Source organism: Aotus nancymaae, unplaced genomic scaffold (assembly GCF_030222135.1).
Source record: "Aotus nancymaae isolate 86718 unplaced genomic scaffold, 86718_ANA_hifiasm-v0.15.2.pri h1tg000076l, whole genome shotgun sequence".
Classification (NCBI taxonomy): domain Eukaryota; kingdom Metazoa; phylum Chordata; class Mammalia; order Primates; family Aotidae; genus Aotus; species Aotus nancymaae.
Genome location: NW_026988491.1, coordinates 15602795 through 15629525, shown reverse-complemented (window position 1 = coordinate 15629525; position 26731 = coordinate 15602795). Strand labels below are relative to the sequence as shown.

General features: G+C 45.6%; 1 protein-coding gene across 1 annotated transcript; it reads left to right on the top strand.

The window, feature by feature from the left end:
• Nucleotides 1-153: 153 nt before the first annotated feature.
• Nucleotides 154-26451, top strand: XRCC6 (X-ray repair cross complementing 6). The gene is made up of 13 exons (XM_021667154.2): nt 154-259; nt 1172-1268; nt 4652-4764; nt 8788-8926; nt 9184-9438; nt 10346-10529; nt 13295-13481; nt 14661-14829; nt 16092-16253; nt 19041-19170; nt 20657-20757; nt 24873-24986; nt 26032-26451. Exons 2-13 carry the CDS (start codon nt 1187-1189, stop codon nt 26223-26225), a joined length of 1830 nt encoding a protein of 609 aa, XP_021522829.1. The 5' UTR covers nt 154-259; nt 1172-1186; the 3' UTR covers nt 26226-26451.
• The last annotated feature ends 280 nt before the right edge of the window (nt 26452-26731 follow it).

Genomic DNA, 26731 nt, shown 5'->3' with positions numbered 1-26731 from the left:
CGCACTTTAGCGCATGTGCATACAGTCCTGACGCGAGGCGGGGACGGCGCTTTGCGGGAGGGGGCGGGGCTCCGCTGGTGGGTTGGCTTTCGTCAGTGACGTAAGTAGAAGCTGGTTGGGGAGTGTGCGAGCCAGCCTGACGCTAAGCGGTGCGCACATGCGTGATGACGTAGGGAGCGTCGATTGGGAGAGAGAACTGGGCCCGCGCCTGCGTGCATTCTCGTCTTCTGGCCAAGTTGGTCGCTTCCCTGCGCCAGAGGTAAGCGGGCCGTTATCCGTTTGTGTTGTTCACCATCTAGGCCTGGCCTCGTCCTGCTTCGCCCACTCAGTCTCGGGCGCCCCTATAGCCTTGCCGGTGGGTTAGCGTTACCCTTAAGAGTGCGACTCCGAAGTGTATAGACAGACTCGTGACCACGCTCCTTCCTCCCGAAGGAGGCGGCACCTCGCGTTTGAGGCCCGCCTGCGTTTGAGGCCCGTCTGCGTTTAAGACCTCATTGGGTGTGATTGTCTGAGGGATTTGGGGAGGTTTTTGGTCGGTATTGAGGACGAGGGGGTTCGTTAGAGAGCACAGAATCCCGGAGCGGGAATCTCTCACCGTCCAAATGGCGCCGGGGGCGGGACCTCCGGGATCGGGCCGCAGCGGGCCCTGAAACGTGAGGGATAACTGAGATGAGGCTGCTACTGAGATGGCCCCCAGGCGCATTTACCAATGCAGTCCGACTGCTGAGCTCTCGAGGTAGCAGGATCCATCGTCCACATTGCTCACTGCTAACCAAGCCTTTAGAACAGAGCTCACGACCGGGCGCGGTGGCTCAGGCCTGTAATCCCAGCACTTTGGGAGGCCGAGGCGGGTGGATCACGAGGTCAAGAGATCGAGACCATCTTGGCCAACATGGTGAAACCCCATCTCTACTAAAAATACAAAAATTAGCCGGGCGTGGTGGCGCATGCCTGTAGTCCCAGCTACTCGGGAGGATGAGGCAGGAGAATCGCTTAAACTCGGGAGGCGGAGGTTGCAGTTCGCCAAAATCATGACACTGCACTCCAGCCTGGTGACAGCGAGACTCTGTCTCAAAAAAACAAAACAAAACAAAAATCTCATGAGAACCTAGAGGTCGGTATTTTTTCAGTTTAAATTTGCCTGTTACTGACTTTAACATCTTTCGCCTAGTGAGCAGTAGCCAACATGTCAGGGTGGGAGTCCTATTACAAAACCGAGGGCGATGAAGAAGCAGAAGAACAAGAAGAGGAGAACCTTGAAGCAAGTGGTAAGTGACTTCAGCATGCAGTGCCATTCTTTGTATGGAAGAAAGACCTTCCCTGCCTATCTCTGCTGGCTGGACTTTGCTATTTCATGGTCTACAGTTCTCTTCCCAGATAATCTGAAATTCTTTTCTTCCTTTGAACTTTGCAGAGCTACCGATAGTCTCTTATATTTAGATCCTACTCTAGTTTGCCCTAAGTTTTTTCTGGACACTGGTAGTTCGACATCTTTTGGGCCCTGATAAATGACTATGACCATGGGAGTGTCTTTTTGTCATCTTAAGTGGCTCAGGTGAGACACTTCTCATCCAGGAAAGTAGTTTTACCATTCCAGGACCTCAATGTAAAAATGCCCCCACCCTGCAATAACTACCCCAACCAAAGAAACGCAAGCAACATAGTTACAGGAGAGTGATTGATTCCCTCATTGTAGCCTCCATATTCAGGCAACACAGTAACACATAGAACAGAGGAAGAGAAATAAGGGGTACATGTAATCTTCATACTGGTTTATTTAACTCCTGGGTAGAAAAATTTTGAATGTCTATTAAAAGTGAGAAATATGGGCCAGGCGCAGTGGCTCACGCCTGTAATCCCAGCACTTTGGGAGGCCGAGGTGGGTGGATCACGAGGTCAAGAGATCGAGACCATCCTGGTCAACATGGTGAAACCCCGTCTCTACTAAAAATAGAAAAAATTAGCTGGGCATGGTGGCGCATGCCTGTAATCCCAGCTACTCAGGAGGCTGAGGCAGGAGAATTGCCTGAACCCAGGAGGCGGAGGTTGCTGCGAGCTGAGATCTCGCCATTGCACTCTAGCCTGGGTAACAAGAGCGAAACTTCGTCTCAAAAACAAAAACAAAAACAAACAAACAAAAAAAAGTGAGAAATATATAGTAAATATAAAAAAGAAAAAAAATTACTATTATCTGTATAATCTACCATCCTAACCAGCCACTACCAGGATTTTGACATTTTTGTATTTTTCCTTCAGAAAAATTTATATTATTGAGACATTTGTATTATTTATATTAAAATTTATATTATTGAGTGTAGATTGTACCACTACACTCCAGCCTGAGCAACAGAGTGAGAACTTGTCTCAATATATTTCATTATATTTCACATAATGAAATGTATATGTGTTTTTCTTTGTATCTGTTTTTTAATTTTTTAGTAGAGACAGTCTGGAGTGCAGTGGTGAGATCATCATAGCTCACTGTAACCTCAAACTCCTGGGCTCAAGTGATCCTTCTGCTTCAGCTTCCTCAGTAGCTGGGACTACAAGTGTGTACCACCAAGTCCCAATAATTTTTTAATTTTTTTTAGAGACAGAGTTTTGCTATGTTGACCAGGCTGGTATCAAACTCCTGGCCTCAAGTGAGTCCCCCAAGCCATGGCCTCCCAAAGTTCTAGGTTTACAGTCATAAGCCTCCCTGCCCAGCCTGTATCTGATTTCTTATATTGTTGTAATGATAGTGCATAAACATTTTTTTCCATTTTAATTTACACCAATCTTCCAAAAATAAACATGTACATAATCTTGTGTTTTGTCTTTGTTATTGTTATACCATGGATATATCTTTCCATGCAACTATATATATTTATTTAGCTTTTTTTTTTTTTTTTGAGATGGAGTTTCGCTCTTGTTACCCAGGCTGGAGTGCAATGGCGCGATCTCAGCTCACCGCAACCTCTGCCTCCTGGGTTCAAGCAATTCTCCTGCCTCAGCCTCCCGAGTAGCTGGGACTACAGCACGTACCACCATGCTCAGCTAATTTTTTATATGTTTAGTAGAGACGGGGTTTCACCATGTTGACCAGGATGGTCTCGATCTCTTGACCTCGTGATCCACCCGCCTCGGCCTCCCAAAGTGCTGGGATTATAGGCGTGAGCCACCGTGCCTGGCCTATTTAGCTTTTATAACTCATTTTATTTATTGAGACAGAGTCCTGCTCTGGCCAGGCTGGAGTGCACTGGCTCAGTCTTGGCTCATGGCAACCTCCACCACCCCAGTTCAAGCTATTCTCCCACCACAGCCTCCCAAGCTGCTGGGACTACAGCCACTGTGCCTGGCCTATAGCTCATTTTAAATATACCATAATTTGGCCAGGTGTGGTGGCTCACACCTATAATCCCAACACTTTGGGAGGCCAAGGCAGGTGAATCATCTGAGGTCTGGAGTTCAAGACCAGCGTGGCCAATGTGGCAAAACCCTGTGTCTACTAAAAATACAAAAACAAACCTGATGTGCTAATACACACCTGCAGTCCCAGCTACTCAGAGGCTGAGGGAAGAGAATTGTTTGCACCTGGCAGGCGGAGGCTACAGTGAGCCGAGATTGTACCACTACACTCCAGCCTGAGCAACAGAGTGAGACCTTGTCTCCAAAACCTAAAATAGGCTGGGTGCGGTGGCTCATACCTGTAATTCCAGCACCTTGGGAGGCTGAGGCAGGCGGATCACCTGAGGTCAGGAGTTCGAGACCATCCTGGCCAACGTGGTGAAACCCCATCTCTAGTAAAAATACAAAATTAGCCAGACGTGGTGGTGTATACCTGTAATCCCAGCTACTCAGGAGGCTGAAGCAGGAGAATCGCTTGAACCTGGGAGGCGGAGGTTGCAATGAGCCAAGATCGTGCCACTGCACTCCAACATAGGTGACAAGAATGAAACTCTGTCTCAAAAAATAAATAATAAAAACAAAAAAAAAGTACCATAATTTACTTGTTCTACTTCCTGTTGAGCATTTTAGCTATTTCCAACTTTTTACTTTAGTAAACAACATTGTGGTAAGTTTTGCATAAAAGCTTTTCCTCAGGGGGACATGGTGACTCACACCTGTAATCTCAGTATTTTGGGAGGCCAAGGCAGGCATATCACCTAAGGTCAGGAGTTCAAGACCAGCCTGACCAACATGGTGAAACCCTGTATGTACTAAAAATACATCTCTACTAAAAATAAAAAATTAGTTGGATGTGGTGGTGTGTGCCTGTAGTTCCAGCTACTTGGGAGGCTGAGGAAGGAGAATTGCTTGAATCTGGGAGGTGGAGGTTACAGTGAGCTGAGGTAGCGCCACTGCACTCCAGCCTGGGTGACATAGTGAGACTCTGTCTCAAAAAAAAAGGAAACAAAAAGTCAGGATATTGACTTTTTTGGGGAGGTGGGTGTTGTGATTGGGAAGGAATATAGGAAGGATTTCTGGGTTGTCTAGCAAGGCTCAGTTTCCTGATACAGGTGGAGATTTTATGGTTGTTTACCTTATAATTGATTAGGTTATACTTTGCTTTATGGCCTTTGCTCTGTTTGTTTTATATGATAAACATAAATATGAATACAAGGACAAACATTTTCTTCCTTTTTTTTTTTTTTTTTTTTTTTCTGTATAGGAGACTACAAATATTCAGGAAGAGATAGTTTGATTTTTTTGGTTGATGCCTCCAGGGCTATGTTTGAATCTCAAAGTGAAGATGAGTTAACTCCTTTTGACATGAGCATCCAGGTAAGACTACCTTTTCATTTAATTTAAGACAAATTTAAAAACAGTATTGGCTGGGCATGGTGGCTCCTGCCTGTAATCTCAGGACTTTGGAAGGCCAAGATGGGCAGATCACTTGAGCCTGGGAGTTTGAGACCAGCCTGGGTAACATGGAGTCACCCCATGTCTACAAAAAATACAAAATCAGCCAGGTGTGGTGGTACACACCTGTAGTCCTAGCTACTTGGGAGGCTGAGGCAAGAGGATTGCTTGAGCCCGGGAGGCTGAGGTGGGCGAATCACTTGAGGTCAGGAGTTTGAGACCAGCCTGGCCAACATGGTGAAACTCTCTCTCTACTCAAAATACAAATTAGCCGGGTGTGGTAGTGCATGCCTGTACTCCCAGCTATTCTGGAGGCTGAGGTGGGAGAATCACTTGAACCCAGGAGGCGGAGGTTGCAGTGAGCCAAGATCACGCCCTTGCACTCCAGTGTGGGTGACAGAGCGCGACTTCCTCCCAAGAAAAAAAATACTTTTTGTAGTTGGCAAACCAAAATATCTTGAACCCAGAAAAAAAGAATAAGCTGGGTGTGGTGGTGTGCACCTGTAATCCCAGCTACTCAGGAGGCTGAAGTGAGAGGATTGCTTGAGCCCAGGAGTTTGAGGCTGCACTGAGCTATGATTGTGCCACTGAACCCTAGTCTGGCCAACAGAGCAAGACAATGTCTCTTTAAAAAAAAAAAGTGTGTGTGTGTGAAGTAAAATAATAGAACAATGAATAAAAACAAAGCAGAAACTGGACCCCTTCCTGACACCTTACACTGGAATTAACTCCAGATGGATTAAAGACTTAGACATAGGACCTGACACCATAAAAACCCCAGAAGAAAATCTAGGCAAAACCACTCAGGACATGGGCGTAAACAAGGACTTCATGACCAAAAGACCAAAAGCATTGGCAACAAAAGCCAAAATAGATAAATGGGACCTAGTCAAACTCCACAGCTTCTGCACGGCAAGGGTCATTAGAGTGACTCGGCAACCAACAGAATGGGAAAAAAATTTTGCAGTCTACCCATCTGACAAAGGTCTGATATCCAGAATTTACAAAGAACTAAAACAGATTTACAAGAAAAAAACAAGCCCATTCAAAAGTGGGCAAAGGATATGAACAGGAAAAAAAAAACAATCGACTGGGCTCGGAGGCTCACACCTGTAATCTCAGCACTTTTGGAGGCCAAGGTGGGCAGATCACAAGGTCAGGAGTTGGAGACCAGCTTGACCAACATGGTGAAACCCCGTCTCTACTAAAAATACAAAAATTAGCCGGGTGTGGTGGCACACACTTGTAATCCCAGCTATTCGGGAGGCTGAGGCAGGAGAATTGCCTGAACCAGGAAGGGGGAAGTTGCAATGGAGCCGAGATCTTTGCACTCCAGGCCGGGTGACAGAGCGAGACTCTGTCTCAAAAAAAAAAAAAAAAAGCGTTTTTCAAACAGAATTACCTCCAGGGCGTTACGACACAGACTACAGAACCTTGTCCCAGAATCAGAATTTCCGATTCTCTAGGTCTGGAGTGGGGACCAAGAATTTGCATTTTTAGTGGTTGTGTGGTGATGCCAATCACTGTGAGGTCTCCAGTGATTTGGTGATTTGGAGACCATCACTTTGAAGAGCAGTGCTTTAACCTTTTTTGGACCATGGACCTCTTTGAGGATATGATGTAAACTACATTCCTTCCCTGAATAAAGATAGTACTCACAGTTATTTGTGTAATTTCGGAGAGTTAATGGAAACTTTGATGCCTAAAGACCTCAGAAGAAACTGTAGTGTTAGGTAGCAAGGAAATAAGATATTCATAGATCAGCACAATTTGATCACCAATAATAAGTGTTAAGTATGTGATGAGCAATAGAAAACATTTTCTGAAATTCTGTTTTAGTTTTTGTGTTTTTGATTTTTAGAAACTAAAAGGAGCCCTTACCAAACTGCTCAGAGTACATTAAAATATTTATGGAAATAACTACCTGCCATGTGGATTGTTGTCAATGACTAGCTCTAGTATACGTTCTACATTTAAGGAGAGAATAACTGTGGACAAAGGCCAGCTAGAGGCTTAGGCAGGACATGGAGGGGATCACCATGTTTGGTTTATTCTTCAGCTTTGCAAGTTTCAAAACTTAATTTTTTTTTTGAGGCAGAGTCTCACTCTGTCACCTAGGTTGGAGTGCAGCAGCATGATCTCTGCTCACTGCAGCCTTGAACTCCTGGGCTCAGGCGATCCTTCTGCCTCAGCACCCCAAGTAGCTGAGTAGCTGGGACTACAAGCATGTCTGTGCCCGACTCATTTTTCTTTTTTTTTGTAGAGAAATTGTTTTGCCATGTCACCTAGGCTAGTCTCAAACTTCTGGAGCAATCCACCGGTCTTGGCCTCCCAAAGTGCTGGGATTACAGGCACGAGCCACTGGCCCCAAGACTTAATTTTGTTACTGCCCCAGAATTAAATAGGCCCCTAGAACTGACAAACCCCCCCTTTTTTCCCCCCCAAGATGGAGTCTCGCTCTGTCACCTAGGCTGGAGTACAGTGGTTTGATGTCGGCTCACTGCAACCTCCACCTCCCAGGTTCAAGTGATTCTCCTGTTTCAGCCTCCTGAATAGCTGGGATTATAGGCGCGCGCCACCACGCCTGCCTGATTTTTTATTTTTAGTAGAGACAGGGTTTCATCATGTTGATCAGGCCGGCCTTAAACTCCTGAGCTCTTGATCTGCCTGCCTCAGCCTCCCAAAGTGCTGGGATTGATTACAGGTGTGAGCCACTGCGCCCAGCTGAACTGATGAACTCTTACAAAACCTGATTTACCAGATGCTGACATTAGTTTATATAGAGGGATAAAGCTTTCTTGTAACTGGAATACTGATGTCTTTAACTGTGTAGTTAAGCAGTTTTATTTCAAGGATGCTCTTAGTAGTTATTGACTTGTTTTCAGGTCACATATACTGAAGCGTTGTAGTTATTTTATATAATCATCCCTTGTTATGGAGGGGATTGGTTCCAGGACTTCCCTTGGATTCCAAAATTCGAGGATGCCCAAGTGCCTTAAAATGGCATAGTATTTGCATATAACCTACACACATCCTACCCTATACTTTAAATCATCTCTAGGTTACTCATAGTACCTAATACAATGCCTATGCATCACATCATTCACATGGGTTCAGTGTAGTACTTGGCGCATGGCAAATTCAGGTTTTGCCTTTTGAAACTTTGTGGAATTTTTTTGTTTTTCCTGAATATTTAAGATTTGAGGTTGGTTCAGTCCATAGATGCAGAACCAGCAGATATGGAGGGTCAACTGTATATGTAAACTGTTTCTTTATATCAGGGTACTTGAAAGATCACATCACCTGCCCACATTCAGCCAGTTAAGTAAGTGAAATCAGCAGGACTCAACTCCAGATTTTCTGATTCCAATCCTTGGCTTTCTCCCAACTCCCATAGCACACTTTCCTCCCTGTTAATACACGTGTTTTTCTCTTTTTTCTTGAGACAGGGTCTCTGTTGCCCTCTCTGCTCACTGCAGCCTTCGCCTCCTGGACTGAAACAGTCCTCCCACCTTTGTTCCCCAAGTAACTGGGACCCTGTGCCACCATGCCCAGCTAATTTTTTTGTTTTTTTGTTTTGTAGAGAGCTGTAGAGTCTCACTATGTTGTTCAGGCTGGTCTCAAACTCCTGGACTCAGGTGATTCTCCCACCTCGGCCTTCCAAAGTGCTGGGATTACTACAGATGTGAGCCATTGTGTCTGGCCTGAATATACATATTACTAATTCTCTGATTTCATGGCAGGGACTGCTTATATTTCTACTATATACTTACTGCATTCTGGTTTTTGTTAACACTTGATATTTATGGGCATTACTCTCACTGATTCATTGCCCCTGAAGGTAGGGTCATGCCTTATTTTAGTGCCATATGCAAATTCAGCAAACATATTTTGAGCAACTAATGGATACCAAGCACTTATGGAGCTTACATTTCATTTTTTCAGTGTATCCAAAGTGTGTACATCAGTAAGATCATAAGCAGTGATCGAGATCTCTTGGCAGTGGTGTTCTATGGTACCGAGAAAGACAAAAATTCAGTGAATTTTAAAAATATTTACGTCTTACAGGAGTTGGATAATCCAGGTCAGTAATATTCTTTTCTCTTATGTATGAGAATGTCAGTACTCTGAACAAAGAGGACTGTGGAGAAGGAAGCAGGTTACATCTTATCTAGGAGTATGCTTTCCTGCATTAAGGGGACCTTGCTCGATGTGGACTTTGTTAAATGGGTTAAACAGCTCTGGGGTGAGAAAGGGTCCTTCTTTTAGCCTTGTGGTAAAGGCAGCCACTGACATTCTTCTGATTTTTTTCCTTCCATTTGACTCCCTGCCACTGATAAGGTGCAAAACGAATTCTAGAGCTTGACCAGTTTAAGGGGCAGCAGGGACAAAAACGTTTCCAAGAGCTGATGGGCCACGGATCTGACTACTCACTCAGTGAAGTGCTGTGGGTCTGTGCCAACCTCTTTAGTGATGTCCAGTTCAAGATGAGTCATAAGAGGATCATGCTTTTCACCAATGAAGACAACCCCCACGGCAATGACAGTGCCAAAGCCAGCCGGGCCAGGACCAAAGCCGGTGATCTCCGAGATACAGGTGGGCATATTCCCCGTTCTCTTAAATTGGGACTTAATTGTTTTTTTTTATTTTTTTATTTTTTAGAGATGAGGTCAGGCTGGAATGCAGTGGTTATTCACAGGTGCAATCATAGCACACTCTAGCCTCAAACTCGGATTCAAAGGAGTTCAGGAGTCTGGCCTCAGCCTCCCAAGTAGCTGGGACTATAGGCATGTGCCGTTGTGCCCAGTGCAGTTTTATTGCTTTCTGTGTACCTGATGTCAAGCATTTGCTTTTTACCATTCAGAGTAAATTAAAAAATAAAGTGAAGCCAGGAGAAGATACCTGTGTAGCATAAACACTCAAATGGCCATGCCATTAGCTATCCAAAGGACTCTGTCAGAACAAGATTGTCTTGAATTTTTTCTTTTTCTTTTTTTGAGACGGAGTCTCACTCTGTCGCCCAGGCTGGGGTGTGGTGGAACAATCTTGGCTCACTGCAACCTTCGCCTCCTGGGTTCAAGCAATTCTCCTGCCTCAGCCTCTTGAGTAGCTGGAATTACAGGCATGAGCCGCCATGCCCAGCTAATTTTTGTATTTTTAGTAGAGACGGGGTTTCACCGATGTTGGCCAGGCTGGTCTTGAACTCCAGACCTTAGATGATCCACCCACCTTGCCATCCCAAAGTACTGGGATTACGGATGTGAGCTGCTGTGCCCGGCCAGTTGTCTTGACTTTAATATTACTATGAATGGTGATTATTTTAATAAGTTGTCTGAAGTCATTATAGCAGCTGATTTCCTTGGCCACTTTCTCTGAGTCCTGAAAATGTTAATAGTCTAGTTTTCAGGGAGCGTTCAAAAGTATATTTCATTTTAACTTGAAGAGCTTCTAACTTGCTGAACATTGTTTTTCCATCCCTCACTTTTGTTTGTCCTTGCAACAGGCATCTTTCTTGACTTGATGCACCTGAAGAAACCTGGGGGCTTTGACATATCCTTGTTCTACAGAGATATTATCAGCATAGCAGAGGATGAGGACCTCAGGGTTCACTTTGAGGAATCCAGCAAGCTAGAAGACCTGTTGCGGAAGGTTCGCGCCAAGGAGACCAGGAAGCGAGCACTTAGCAGGTGTGCACTCAGCCCGAGTCAGCTACCTACATGGCCTTTAAATTAGAAGTAGGCTGGGCACGGTGGCTTATGCCCGTAATCCCAGCACTTTGGGAAGCCAAGGCAGGCAGATCGCTTGAGTCTAGGAGTTTGAGACCAGCTTGGGCAGCATGGTGAGACCTTGTCTCTACTTAAAAAAAAAAAAAATCAGAAGCAATGAATTTGCTGCACATCCCTTAAACGAGAAGCAATGCATTGCTTTGACCTGCCTGGCTACTTAACTCTGGACTGTGCCACTGCCTCACTATATTCTTCTAAAACACTTGCTTTATTTCGGGATAGCAGAAGCTATTTCCTTTATCTCTGGCAAGAGCTAATATGTTTCTCCAAAATAACACAGCCCTCCATTTCCCAGGAGTACACAGTTGTGGTTTAAGAGAATCCTCAGCTGTACTCACTAATACAGTCTTGTGTTAATTAATGATGGGGATACCCTCTTAGAAATGTGTCATTAGGCAATTTTGTCATTGCACGAACACAGAGTGTACTTCACGCACCCAGGGAGTACAGCCTACTGCACACCTGGGCTATGTGGTTAGCCTGTTACTCCTAGGCCGCAAACCTGTACAGCATATTACTGTACTGTTTACTGTAGGCAGTGTAAGTTATTTTTGTACCTAAATGTATCTACAGGTATGGAAAAGGTACAATAAAAATATGGTATAGGCTGAATGCAGTGGCTCACACCTGTAATTCCAGCACTTTGGGAGGCCAGTGTGGGTAAATCATGAGGTCAGGAGTTTGAGACCAGCCTAGCCAACATGGTGAAAACCCGTCCCTACTAAAAATACAAAAAATTAGTTGGGTGTGGTGGCGCATGCCTGTAATCCCAGCTACTCAGGAGGCTGAGGCAAGGAGAATTGTTTGAACCTGGGAGGCGGAGGTTGCAGTGATCCTAGATCACAATACTGCACTCCAGCCTGGATGACAGTGCGAGACTCTGTCTCGGGGGAAAAAAAAAAGAAAGCAAAAGAAGAAACGAAAAGCAGAGACGAGACAACCAGTACAGTACTTACAGGGTTATTATAATGATTAAGTGAGAGAATAGCTATGAGGTGACTGGTATAGTGCTGTGCTCAATACAAATTATCATTTTATTATACAAGTTGAGTATTTCTTACTTTATTTTATTTTATTTTATTTTTGAGATGGAGTTTCACTCCAGGTTGGAATGCAAAGACGCGATCTTGGCTCGTTGCAACCTCCACCTCCTGGGTTCAAGCAATTCTATCTTGGCCTCCCGAGTAGCTGAGATTATAGGCACGCGCAACCATGCCCAGCTAATTTTGTATTTTTAGTAGAGATAGGGTTTCACCATGTTGGTCAGGTTGGTCTTGAACTCACCTCAGGTGATCCACCCGCCTCGGCCTCCCAAAGTGCTGGGATTACAGGCATGAGCCACCACACCCATAAGGTCGAGTGTTTCTAATTTGAAAATCCAAAATTAGAAATGCTGTACAATCTGAAACTTTTTGAGCTCTGACCTGATGCTCAAAGGAAATGTTTACTGTAGTATTACAGATGTCAGATTTTTGGGTTAGGAATGCTCAACCATTAAGTACTATAAAATGCAAATATTACCCCCAAAAAATCTGAAGGCGAGGTGCATTGGCTTATGCCTGTAATCTCAGCACTTTGGGAGGCCAAGTTGGACAGATCACCTGAGATCAGGAGTCCGAGACCAGCCTGACCAACATAGAGAAACCCCATCTCTACTAAAAACACAAAATTAGCAGGGCGTGGTGGCACATGCCAGTAATCCCAGCTCCTTGGGAGACTGAGGCAGGAGAATCACTTGAACCCTGGAGGCAGATGTTGGGGTGAGCCAAGATCGCATCATTGCACTCTGGCCTGCGCAACCAAGAGGGAAACTTCATCTCAAAAAAAAATTGAATTGTGTTTTTTTGTCGTCGTCGTTTCTTTTTTTTAATTTTTTTTCTTTACCTACAACAATCATCTTAGAACAACTCATGTTTTTTTAAGAGACAGAGTCTTGCTATGTTGCCCAGGTTGGAGTGCATAGGCTATTCATAGGTGCGATCCCACTACTGATCAGCATGGGAGTTTTGACCTGCTCCATTTCCGACCTGGGCCGGTTCACCCCTCCTTAGGCAACCTGGTGGTCCCCTGCTCTCAGGAGGTCACCATATTGATGCCAAACTTAGTGCAGACACCCGATTGGCATAGCGCACTACAGCCCAGAACTCCTGGGCTCAAGTGATCCTCCCACCTTGGCCTCCCGAGTATCTGGGACTACAGGCATGTGCCACTGCGCCTGGCTGGGTTTTTTTTTTTGGGTGAGGGGGAGATGGAGTTTCACTCTTGTTGCCCAGGCTGGAGTGCAATGGAGCAGTCTCCCTCACTGCAACCTCCACCTCCTGGGTTCAGGCAGTTCCATCTGAGAAGCTGGGATTACAGGCATGTGTCACCACACTCGGCTAATGTTGTATTTTTAGTAGAGACGGGGTTTTTCCATGTTGGTCAGGCTGGTCTCAAACTCCTAACCTCAGGTGATCCGCCTGGCTTGGCCTCCCAAAGTGCTGGGATTACAGGTATGAGCCATCACACCTAGCCCAATTATATTGTTAAAAAGCATATTCGTATTTTTAGAGCTTGCTTAGGATCATTGGAGAGAATAAAATAATGAAGCTTGGGTTTTGTGAGGGACTTTTTGATAGAAAAGTACAGTCTTTCACTTCATGCTCTTTCATTTTTCACTCCCTCAGGTTAAAGCTGAAACTCAACAAAGATATAGTGATCTCTGTCGGCATTTATAATCTGGTCCAGAAGGCTCTCAAGCCTCCTCCAATAAAGCTCTATCGGGAAACAAATGAACCAGTGAAAACCAAGACCCGGACATTTAATACAAGTACAGGCGGTTTGCTTCTGCCTAGCGATACCAAGAGGTCGCAGGTAGGTAGAGATGCCTTTTGTTGTTGTAGTCTTTTAGACAGGGTTTCATTGTGTCTCCCAGGCTGGAGTGCAGTGGGGCAAACATGACTCACTACAGCCTTGTGCTCCTGGACTCAAGTGATCCTCCTGTCTCAGCCCACCAAGTAGCTGGGATGATACCACACCCAGCTAATTTATTTATTATTATTATTATTTTTTTTTTTTTTTTTTTTTTTTTTTTTGAGACGGAGTCTCGCTCTTGTTACCCAGGCTGGAGTGCAATGGCGCGATCTCGGCTCACCGCAACCTCCGCCTCCTGGGTTCAGGCAATTCTCCTGCCTCAGCCTCCTGAGTAGCTGGGATTACAGGCACGCGCCACCGTGCCCAGCTAATTTTTTTGTATTAATAGAGACGGGGTTTCACAATGTTGACCAGGATGGTCTCGATCTCTCGACCTCGTGATCCACCCGCCTCGGCCTCCCAAAGTGCTGGGATTACAGGCTTGAGCCACAGCGCCCGGCCTATTATTATTATTTTTTAAGAGATGGGTCAGCCAAGTACAGTGGCTCATGCTTATAATCCCAGCACTTTGGGAGGTCGAGGTGGGAGGATCATCTGAGGTCAGGAGTTTGAGACCAGTCTGACCAACATGGAGAAACCGCATCTCTGCTAAAAGTACAAAATTAGCTGTGTGTGGTGGTGCATGGCTGTAATTCCAGCTAGTCAGGAGGCTGAGGCAGGAGAATTGCTTGAACCCGGGAGGCAAAGGTTGCGGTGAGCCGAGATCACACCACTGCACTCCAGCCTGGGCAACAAGAGCAAAACTGTCTTAAAAAAAATAATAATAATAACTGGCCAGGTGCGGTGGCTCACGCCTCTAATTCTAGCACTTTGGGAGGCCACGGTGGGTGAATCACCTGAGGTCAGGAGTTCGGCCTCACCAACGTGGTGAAACCCCGTCTGTACTAAAAATATAAAAATGAGCTGGGCATGGTGGCGGGTGCCTGTAATCCCAGCTACTCGGAAGGCTGAGGCAGGAAAATCGATTGAACCCGGGAGGCAGAGGTTGCAGTGAGCTGAGATCAAGCCATTGCACTCCAGTCTGGGCAATAGAGTGAGGCCCTGTCTCAAACAAAAAACAAAGAAAAGTCATTTTGCATCTTCATGTAGTCTTCCCATGTGATCCTTCTTGTTCTTCAGATCTATGGGAGTCGTCAGATTATACTGGAGAAAGAGGAAACAGAAGAGCTAAAACGATTTGATGATCCAGGTTTGATGCTCATGGGCTTCAAGCCCTTGGCATTGTTGAAGAAGCACCATTACCTGAGACCCTCCCTGTTCGTGTACCCAGAGGAGTCTCTGGTGATTGGTAAGTGGCGTGGATCATGGATGAGTGACTCTAACATACAATGCAGTTTATGGAGCAGCGTTTTGTAAATGGGCACTGCTTGGACACTACGGGAGATGTTAATGGAGTATGTTGAAAGTGTTTCAAGCTCTACTGGGCACAGTGTCCCACGCCTGTAATCCTAGCACTTTGGGAGGCCAAGGCGGGTGGATCTAGGAGTTCAGGACCAGGCTGGCCAACAGGATGAAACCCTTGTCTCTACTAAAAATAAAAAATGTAGCCATGCCTGGTGGCTTACACCTGTAATCCCAACTACCTGGGAGGCTGAGGCACGAGAATTGCAGGAACCTGGGAGACAGAGGTTGCAGTGAGCTGAGATCGTGCCACTGCACTCCAGCCTGGGCAATAGAGTGAGACTCTGTCTCAAAAAGAAAAAAAAAAAAGTGTTTCAGCTGGGTGTGGTGGCTCCTGCCTGTAATCCCAGCACTTTGGGAGGCCAAGGTGGGTAGATCACAAGGTCAGGAGTTAAAGACCAGCCCGGCCAAGATGGTACAAATCCATCTCTACTAAAAAATACAAAAAAATTAGCCAGGCATGTTGGCGGGCGCCTGTAATCCCAGGTACTCAGGAGGTTGAGACAGATAATTGCTTGAACCCAGGAGGTAGAGGTTGCAGTGAGCCAAGATTGTGCCACTGCACGATCTATAAGCGTGAGCCACCTCACCTGGCCAGTAATTCACTTTCTTAAGTTGGGTGTTTGGAGCTTCTAAACCTCTTACTCCTTTTTTAAATTTTCCTTTCTATGTCTCTCCTGCCCCCATTTTCCCCTCAGCTCTAGGTCCCTCAACTTGTACCTATTGAGATATTGTAAGCCCTTTAAAGGCTTGGCATGTTGGCTCATGCCTATAATCCCAACATTTTGCGAGGCTGAGGCTGGAGGATCAGTTGAGCCCAGGAGTTGAAGACCAGGATGGGCAACTTAGAGAGACCTTGTCTCTACAAAAAATCTTAAAACTAGCTGGATGTGGTGGCGCATTGACTGTAGTCCCAGCCACTCGGGAAGCAGAGGTGGGAAGATTGCTTGAGCCTGGGAGGTCAAGACTGCAGTGAGTTGTGATTGCAGCACTGCACTCCAGCCTGGGCGACAGAGTGAGACTCTGTCTCAAATAAATAAATAATAAAATAAGCCCTTTAAGGAAAGTGGAAGAGAAACTATAGGGCTAAAAGGGAAGAAAGGAAGAAACCTTTTTAGGAGGCTGGTTACTGTGCTATTTGTTTTCTAGGGAGCTCAACCCTCTTCAGTGCTTTGCTCATCAAGTGTCTGGAGAAGGAGGTCGCAGCATTGTGCAGATACACACCCCGGAGGAACATCCCCCCTTATTTTGTGGCTTTGGTGCCACAGGATGAGGAGTTGGATGACCAGAAAATTCAGGTCACTCCTCCAGGTATGTGGCAGAGATATTTCCAGGGCTTCTGAGCCTTGCCCATTCTTTGGAATCATCCATGGGCTCCTAATGCAGACCTACTGAATCATAGTCTCAGGGAATGGGGCTTAAAAATATCTATTTTTAAGGTTTAAAGTCAGATTTAACTTTATCTTATGCTTATGTGACTAGAAGCTTGCTTGCTTTTGTTTTGGGCGCATATCTGCTGCTTGTTAGCTGGTCAATGTGGGCAAGTAGTTTAACCTTTCTATTTAATATATCTTAGCTACAAAGATGAGCGTTTTGGAGCACGTTTCCCTCAGGGTGGTTCTACATTTGAGATGAATTACTGTAGTTTTAACTTTGATCCTCAGCATGCTCAGGAGTGCTTAGTTACTAAGCTGTTGTCTCAGCTCCAAATTCACCCTTTTATGTTCTGCACCACTGAGGCTGAGATGATCTAAGCCTAATTTCTTTTTTCACAGCTGGCTCTCAGGCCGTGTCTATGGTGGGTGCTAGAGGGGACACCAAAGGGAAGAGGAGAGGTGAGGGACTTGCTCCTTCCTGTTAGTTCAGTGCGGTCAGCATTGCCAGCAGAGACTTTGAACTGGTAACAGCAGTTAGTTACAGGGCCTAGATTTTTTAGTCCTTCCAGAACCAGCCAGTAACTGAACTAAGATTAGCCTGATAACCCTTACCTGTTTGCTTTTATTTGTCATACGGTAGAGGGTAAGGAAAAAAGGGATGAGGGTGAAGCTCAGAGGAGGGCCCGGTGGAGCTGAGACTTAGCCCTCCAGGGAGGAGGCACTGTCTAGCTGTCTCTGGATGTTTCAAAAAAGCTGGGAACCGGAAACAACTGCTGCCATGTAAAGGGTCTTTGCTGGGGGCAGTACAGACAGGAACAGTAAATACAGGAGAGCCCCAAACACAGCTTTGCTTTCTGCAGTTTTAGTTACCCATAGTCAACTATGGTCCAAAAATTTTTAATGGAAAGTTCCAGAAATAACTTAAAAGCACCATCCCACCTGGGACAGGAATCATCTGTTTGTTCAGCATCTCCACACTGTAAATGCTACCCACCCATTAGTCACTTAGTAGCTGTCTTCGTTATCAGATTGACTGTCAAGGTAACCGGTATTGCAGTGCTTGTGTTCAAGTCAACCTTATTTAATAAAGGCCCCAAAGCACAAGTGTAGTGGTGCTGGCAATTTGGATACACTAAAGAGAAAGTCATAAAGTGCTTCCTTTAAGTGAAAAGGTGAGAGTTCTTGACTTTAAGGAAGAAAAAAATACCATATGCTGAGGCGGCTAAGATCTGTGGTAAGAAGGACTCCACAAGACTGTGAAGAAGGAAAAAGAAATTCATCTTAGTTTTTTTTTATATACATAAATTGAGATGAGGTCTCACTATGTTACCCAGGCTGGTCTCAAACTCCTGAGCTCAAGTGATCCTCCCGCTTCAACCTCCCAAAGTGCTGTGCTTACCAACTTGAGCCACTATACCTGGCCTAAGCTAGTTTTGCTGTTGCACCTCAAACTGTAAAAGTTACTGCCACAGTACATGAGAAGGGCTTAGTTAAGATAGAAAAGGAGGCCAAGCATGGTAGCTCACACCTATTCCTAGCACTTTGGGAGGCCGAGGCAGGTGGATCACTTGAACCCAGGAGTTTGAGAGCAGCCTGAGCAACATGGTAAAACTCCGTCTCTGCAAAAAATATGAAAAATTAGCCAAATGTGGTGGCATGCACCTGTAATCCCAGTTACTCGAAAGGCTACTTGAACCTGGGAGATAGAGGCTACAGTAAGCTGTGATCACACTCCTGCCTTCCAGCCTGGGTGACAGAGCAAGACCCTATCTCAAAAAAAATGGTGAGGTGGCTCACACCTGTAATCCCAGCACTTTGGGAGGCCGAGGTGGGCAGATCACGAGGTCAGGAGATGGAGACCATCCTGGCTAACACAATGAAACCCCATCTCTACTAAAAATACAAAAATTAGCCAGGTGTGGTGGCACGTGCCTATAGTCCCAGCTACTTGGGAGGCTGAGGCAGGAGAATCCCTTGAACTTGGGAGGTGGAGGTTGCAGTGAGCTGAGATCACGCCTGGGTGACAGAGCGAGACTGTCTCAAAAAACAAACAAACAAAAAAGGTGAAGGCTGGGTATGGTGGCTCATGCCTGTAATCCCAGCACTTTGGGAGGCCGAGTTGGGCAGATCATCTAAGGTCAGGAGTTTGAGAACAGCCTGGCCAACATGGCGAAATCTGTCTATACTAAAAGTACCAAAATTAGCTGGGCATGGTGGTGTGCACCTGTAATCCCAGCTACTCAGGAGACTGTGGCAAGAGAATTGCTTGAACCTGGGAGGTTGCAGGGAGCCGAGATTGCTCAACTGTACTCCAGCCTAGGTGACAAGAGTGAAACTCTGTCTCAAAAAAAGATGAAAAAGACATTAAATATTAAATTTATGACTGTAAGACATGGACAGAAATGTGTTTCAGTTGACGGCAGTCAGGCTAGGTGCTATCCGAGGTTTCAGGTATCTTCCAGGGTTCTTGAAACATATCCCCCAGGTGTAAGGGGTCTACTGTATACAGGAAGGGGCACTCATCCTCCCTTGTAGTCCTCTGGAAACTCCAGAGGGAGTCTGTTAGGCAGATGATAACAAGAAAGAGCTGGTGAAGGAGAAATAGGGTCTACAGGACCCCAGCCCCGGCACCACAGGACATAGAAGGATGAATTTGGAGCTGAGAAACAAGTGACTGCAACACTTGAAGTCAAATCACAGAAAAGTTATCTCTCTCCTACAGGCTTTCAGCTGGTCTTTTTACCATTTGCTGATGATAAAAGGAAGATGCCCTTTACTGAAAAAATCATGGCAACTCCAGAGCAGGTGGACAAGATGAAGGCTATTGTTGAGAAGCTCCGCTTCACATACAGGTGAGTGAATCTCAGACTTTCTTCTGGAACTGACTTCTGAGTTGAGAGTCTTATTAGATATTCAGCTTGGGCATAGACCAAGAGAATGGCACTATTCTTTTCAGCAAACTGACAGATTACTACTTGTTATTAACAGTGTTTGAAAGCCATATAGAGAGTGGAAGCTCTTACTGTGTTTGAGACTTGGATTGTGTGCTTGATGTGTTGTACTGTACTTAGCCAGATTAGTTGGTCAAACATGTTAAAAAAAAAAAAAAATAGGCCGGGCGGGGTGGCTCACGCCTGTAATCCCAGCCCTTTGGGAGGCCGAGGCAGGTGGATCACGAGGTCAAGAGATCAAGACCATCCTGGCCAACATGGTGAAACCCCGTCTCCACTAAAAATACAAAAATTAGACAGGTGTTTGGCATGTACCTGTAGTCCCAGCTACTTGGGAGGTTGAGGTGGAAGAATCGCTTGAACCCGGGAGGCAGAGGTTGCAGTTAGCGGAGACTGCGCCACTGTGCTCCAGCCTGGTAAGACTGTCTCAAAAAAAAAAAAAAAAAAAAAATAGTGGGAAGATTCTTAGTCCGGCTTCTCCTTGATTGTATTTGTTGTTCTACAATGAGCAAGAGTTAATAAATCTAGTGTAAATTGTTACAGGCTTAAAAGAATGATTAAGTAATTCAAGTCATTCTCATATGTATAATAGACCTGTTCTGAGAGCCTGCATAATGGGACACTAAACAAAATTTTTTTCACATGCCATTTTTAAAAAATTTTCATTTTAATTATATTATTTTGAGATAAGGTCTCTGTCACCCAGGTTGGAGTGCAGTGGTGTCATCGTAGCTGGCTTGCAGTCTTGACCTCCCTGGGCTCAGGTGATTCTCCCACCTCAGCCTGTGGAGTAGCTGGGACCATAGCCTTGCATCACCACACCCAGCTAATTTCTGTATTTTTTGTAGAGGTGGGGTTTCACCATGTTGCCCAGGCTAGTCTCGAACTCCTGAGCTCAAGCCATTTGCCTGCCTCAGCTTCTCAAAGTGCTGGATTATGGGCATGAGCCAGCATGCCCAGTCAGGTTTACTTTTTAAGTTGACTTGAGATGAAGTCTTGCTCTGCCATCCAGGCTGGAGTACAGTGGCATGATCATGGCTAACTGCAGCCTTGATCTCCTGGACTCAAGCAGTCTTCCTACCTAAGCCTCCTGAGTAACTGGGACCACAGGCATGCATCACCATGATTGGCTGATTTTTAAATTTTTTGTAGAGACAGGGTTTCAACATGTTGCCCAGGCTGGTTTCAAACTGCTGGACTGAAGCATTCTGCCTACCTTGGCTGGGATTATAGGCATGAGCTACTGCACCTGACCTCAACTGTTTCACTTGGGGTGTTTTTCTCAGCTCACCGCAGACCTCTGATATCCCAGGCGGTTTTATTTATTTTTATTTTTTCAACGTTTAAATTGTCATGTTTCAATTGAGTAACATTATTGTTTTAACAGAAGTGACAGCTTTGAGAACCCCGTGCTGCAGCAGCACTTCAGGAACCTGGAGGCCTTGGCCTTGGATTTGATGGAGCCTGAACAAGCAGTGGACCTGACATGTAAGGAGTTTGAGTCTAGTAGTTCTTTTCATGGGAGGCTTTCTTACTGGTTCCATTCTGAACCAGTAATGTGGGTGCATTTCCTAGTACTCTCTAAACACTTAACCTCATTGCCCAGACCCCCTTTGTTTGGGAGCTTTTCTAGACCAGCTTAAGCAGCCAGGGAACAGATTTGGCTGGTGAGAGGAGGAGAGTGCCAGGCTCCTGAGACCTGACTCTGAACTAGGCCACCCTGTGACTACATGCTGGTGAAAATTAAAAATAATGTAAGAGGCTTGATGCAGTGGCTCAAGCCTGTAATCCCAACACTTTCGGAGGCCAAGGAGGGTGGATCATGAGGTTAGAAGTTCAAGACCAGCCTGGCTAACATAGTGAAACCCCATCTCCACTAAAAATACAAAAATTAGCTGACAATGGTGGTGTGCGCCTGTAGTCCCAGCTACTTTGGAGGCTGAGGCAGGAGAATTGCTGGAACCCAGGAGACAGAGGTTGCAGTGAGCTGAGATTGAGCCACTGCACTCCAGCCTGGGTGACAGAGTGGGACTCTGTCTCTAAATCAAATAAAGAAGAGGCCAGGCATGGTGGCTCATGCCTGTAATCCTAGCACTTCTGGAGGCTGAGGCAGGCATATCACGAGGTCAAGAGATGGAGACCATCCTGGCCAACATGGTGAAACCCCATGTCTACTAAAAATACAAAAAAGGAGCTGGGTATGGTGGCGCGTACCTGTAGTCCCAGCTACTCGGGAGGCTGATGCAAGAGGATTGGTTGAACCCAGGAAGCAGAGGTTGCAGTGAGCCGAGATCCTGCTATTGCACTACAGCCTGGTGACAGAACAAGACTCTCTCAAAAAAACAAAAATGTAAGAGGAAGTGAGTGGTGGATTTGGGTTTAGAATCCTGTGACTCCTGGCTGGGCACAGTGGCTCACGCCTGTAATCCCAGCACTTTGGGAGGCCAAGGCAGGAGGATCACCTGAGGTCAGGAGTTCAAGACCAGCCTGGCCAAAGTGGGGAAATTCTGTCCCTATTAAAAATACAAAAGCAGTTAGTGGGGCATGGTGGCGCGTGCCTGTAGTCCCAGCTGCTTGGAAGACTGAGGCATGAGAATTGTTTGATCCCAGGAGGCAGAGGTTGCAGTGAGCCAAGATCACGCCACTGCACTCTAGCCTTGGCAACAGAGTGAGACTCTTAAAAAAAAAAAAAAAAAAAAAATCCAGTGACTCCTACCCAGAGCTGAGCTGTTGCTCTGAGCAACTGTCCTTACGGCCTTTCCATCACATTCTGCTGCTCTGCACTGAGAAAAGCAGCCTTGTTAACCAGCATCAAGGAGCATTACCTGGCCTCCCAGGGTGGGCTTCTGTGACCTTAATGCTAGTCTCCTTCTTGACTGACTCTCTTACACATATTTCCCAAGAGGACACAGAAAGTTTAGTGGTATATGTCCACTGAGGAACAGATTGGATTTAGTGAAGATTTTTTTGAGACAGGGTCTCGCTGTGTTCCCCAGGCTGGAGTGCAGTGGTGTAATCTCAGCTCACTACAGCCTCTGCCTCCTGGGATCAAGCTATACTTGAGCCTTCGTCTCCTGAGTAGCTAGTCCATACCCAGCTAAGTTTTATATTTTTAGTAGAGGCGGGGTTTTGCCACGATGGCCCGGCTGGTCTCAGAATGATCTCTTTTATATTAGATAAAATAGCCTCAAAAGCAGAAGAGTTATTGGACCCTTGTTACTGTGGTGCCTGCTTAGCTGTGTCCATGTTTTGAGTTAAACAGCCCATCTCTTCCTTTCAGGCCTTAGGCAAATTTGGAGTCAGTGGCCTAGTGCCTAGCAAGGTAGTTTAGGACACAGGCTTTGGAGGTGACTGATGTCTGAATCTCAGCTCTGCTACTTACTAAATTGAGTGGCTTTGGGAATATTACTTAATCCCTCTGAGTCTTGGTTTCCTTTTTGGTAAAATATGGATAATACTGTTCTTACAAGGTGTTAACAAAATATAGGCCCTGACACTCAGTAAGTGTTTAGAACACAGCCATCTCCTTAGTTCATAGCTATTCTATTCCTTAGTTCAGATATTCCAGTTGGACTAGGGTCTCAATTTATATTCTGGCATCCAGCCCTATAATTTGATGGAAAGTCCTGTTTTCTCTTCCTACCTCTATTTTCAAAACAGTTGGTTTGGCTGCCTTAATTTTTTTTTTTTTTTTTTTTTTGAGATGGGGTCTTACTCTTGCCCAGGCTGGAGTGTAGTGGTATGATCTCAACTCACTGTAACCTCCGCCTTCCGGGTTCAAGCAGTTCTCCTGCCTCAGCCTCCCAAGTAGCTGGAATTACAAGCGCCTGTCACCACACCCAGCTAATTTTTGTATTTTTAATAGAGATGGGGCTTCACCATGTTGGCCAGGCTAGTCTCAAACTCCTGACCTCAAGTGATCCACCCACCATGGCTTTCCAAAGTGCTGGGATTACAGGCATGAGCCACTGCACCCAGCCTCTCAGTACTTTTAAAACTCTCCAGGTGAGGGCCGGATGTGGTGGCTCATGCCTGAAGAGTTATTGGACCCTTGTCACCTTGGGAGGCTGAGGTGGGCAGATCATGAGGTCAGGAGTTCGAAACCCATCTGACCAACATGGTGAAACCCTGTCTCTATTAAAAATACAAAAATTAGCTGGGTGTGGTGGCGTGTGCCTGTAATCCCAGCTACTTGGAGGCTGAGGCAGGAGAATCCCTTGATCCTGGGAGACAGAGGTTACAGTGAGCTGAGATCATGCCACTGCACTCCAGCCTGAGCAACAGAGCGAGACTCCATCTCAAAAAAAAAACTCTACAGTTGATTCCCAAGTTGGGAGCCAGTGCTCTTGCAGAGGTTCCTGTGTTGTGGAACAGGGGCTTCTTATGTAGCAGGAGCACAGTTTGGCTCCAGCATTCTGCCATCTTCTAGGTACACCAGCAAGAGCTCCCCTCTGTGCTTGGCACATATGGGCACGTGAGCTGCCCATCTCTTGCCCTTGATGTGACACAGCTCATGTCAAAAGCTTGACTAACAATATAGTTGTAAGCTAACAAAAAAAGGAAACAAAAATAGGATCTTTCCTCCAAAGTTGCCTTTTCCTGTCATATTTGCTCCTCCTGTTTCAGCCAGTCATCTCCCCATCCCCGCTTCTATTATTCTTTCTTTCTGGTATCTAGCCCTATAATTTCAGTAAATAATAAATGCTATTCTATCAGTAAGTCTTGCCAGTTCTGTCACTTCTCATATTTATGGGTCCTCCCACCCGTGCCCCACTTCACCCATCTCTCTTACCCATGGAGTTCACACTCCACGCAACTATCATGGTTCTTTGGATAAGGCCTAATTCCTTGGCAGGCATCCAAGCTTCCATGACCTCACCATGCCCACCTTTCTCACCTCCCTGCTTGCCCTGTCCTTAACACCCTACCTTCCAGCTATACATCACCTGCTGTTTTCTCCTGCTTCTTATCTTTCATGACCCCTCCTGTGTTCCCGTGTGCCTGTACAGTTGCTTCTTGCATGTTGTTGCCCAACTCTACTGCATCGTTTTTATATCCACCTCCTCACTCTCACTGGGCTTTAAGCTGACCGCAGGCATGAGCTCTTGTTTGAATTCCCAGAATCTAGCTTAGTATTTCCACTGTACCACTCCTCCTCAGGCAAGCCATGTAACCTCTCTCCTTTCGTCACCTGTAAAACTGGGGACAAATCAGGAGGCTGAGGCAGGAGAATCGTTTGAACCAGGGAGTCAGGGGTTGCAGTGACCTGAGATCACACCACTGCACTCCAGCCTGGCAACAGAGCAAGACTCCATATTAAAAAAAAAAAATACTGGGTACAAATGTACCTATCCTATAGGTTGTTAGAAGGAGTAAAGAGAGTAAATTTAAAGCATTTACAACAGTCCCTGGTGGTAGTATGTGTGATTACAATAAATGTGTGTGTTAGAAGGTACTTGGTAAATGCTGTAAAGACCTTTCCCTGGACCCCTCCTACCCCAGCAGTTAGGTGCTCTCTCTTCTGGTTCTCAGAAAGTTGGAACTAGACGGCAAGCTGGGGCTCGTGACTCACTAGGCCACTCTTCTGTGTTTTGATTTTCTAGTGCCCAAGGTTGAAGCAATGAATAAAAGACTGGGTTCCCTGGTGGATGAATTTAAGGAGCTCGTTTACCCACCAGATTACAATCCTGAAGGGAAAGTTACCAAGAGAAAACACGGTGAGGAGCTGAATGTGGATATGTGGGCTGTTCTTAAAAGTTGCTTTTATGATGGTATTATCACAGTGGGCAGTATCCTTTCAGAAATACCTATTCACACTCCAGTTAGAATGGTTTTATCCAAAAGACAGGCAATAACAAATGCTGGCGAGGATGTGGAGAAAAGGGAACCCTCATGCACTGTTGGTGGGAATGTAAATTAGTACAGCCACTATTAAGGAGAATAGTTTGGAGTTTCCTCAAAAAGTGAAAAGTAGAGCTACCATATATATGATCCAGCAGCTCTGCTGCTGGGTATACACCCAGAAGAAAGGAAATCAGTATATCGAAGATATATGTGCACTCCCATGTTTCTTGCAGCACCATTCACAATAGCCAAGATTTGGAAGCAACCTGTGTCCATCAGCAGATGACTAGATAAAGAAAATGTGGTACACATACACAATGGAGTATTCAGCTGTAAAAAAGAATGAGATCCTGTCGTTTGCAGTAATATGTTAAGTAAACTAGGCTCAGAAAGACAGACATTTGCATGTTCTCACTTACTTGTGGAATCTAAAAATAGGAACAATTGAACTCATGGAGATAGAGCATAGAAGGACGGTTACCAGAGGCTGAGAAGCATAGTGGAGCATTGAGGGGAGGTGGAGATGGCTAATGGGTACAAAAAGAATATTGAGTAAGATCCATTTGATAACAGACTGTAGTCAATAATAATTTAATTGTACATTTAAAAATAACTAAAGGAATATAATTGGAATGTTTGTAGCACAAAAGATAAATGCTTGAGGGGATAGATACCCCACTTACACTGATGTGATTATTTTACATTGCATGCCTGTATCAGAATACCTCATGTACCCCGTAAACTGATGGCATTCATACTACTCGTAACTCTGTCCTAGGTGTGATACCTGTTCTAGGCTGGCATCACGGCTTTATGGAAAATGGTTAATTGCAGCCCAGATTATATGATGGTCCCATTCCATGTAGCTGAGATGCCACTTGTAGCATTTCCAGTCACTCCCTCTGACCTTTCCCCCAGATAATGAAGGTTCCGGAAGCAAAAGGCCCAAGGTGGAGTATTCAGAAGAAGAGCTGAAGACCCACATCAGCAAGGGCACACTGGGCAAGTTCACTGTGCCCATGCTGAAAGAGGCTTGCCGGGCATACGGGCTGAAGAGTGGGCTGAAGAAGCAGGAGCTGCTGGAAGCCCTCACCAAGCACTTCCAGGACTGACCGGAGGCCGCGCACCCAGCAGTCCTTTCACAGTGCGGCCAGGCTGCCTGGCCTTGTTCTCAGCCAGTTAAAATGTGTTTCTCCTGAGCTAGAAAGAGTCTACCCGATAGAAGTCGAGGGACTTTATGTTTTTGAGGCTTTCTGTTGCCATGGTGATGGTGTAGCCCTCCCACTTTGCTGTTCCTTACTTTACTGCCTGAATAAAGAGCCCTAAGTTTGTACTAGATACTGTTCTTTCGTGTGGAGAAAAGTGTGTCTACCTTACTCCAAAAACTCACTGGCCATCACTGTTAGCTTAATTTTCTCTTTCATTGGGAACACTCTTCACCACAATGGAAACAAAACAAGTGTCAGTGGGGAGGGTGAGAGTGTGACAGGTCAGGGCAGGTAAAGATACTTCAGGAGTGAGAAGCCCTAGCAGGATTATATTATCCTTATCCTCAGTCCTCACCTGCTTTAAGTGTGTCAAGGTATAAAAATCAGATTTCCAAAGCAATAAGAAGTTA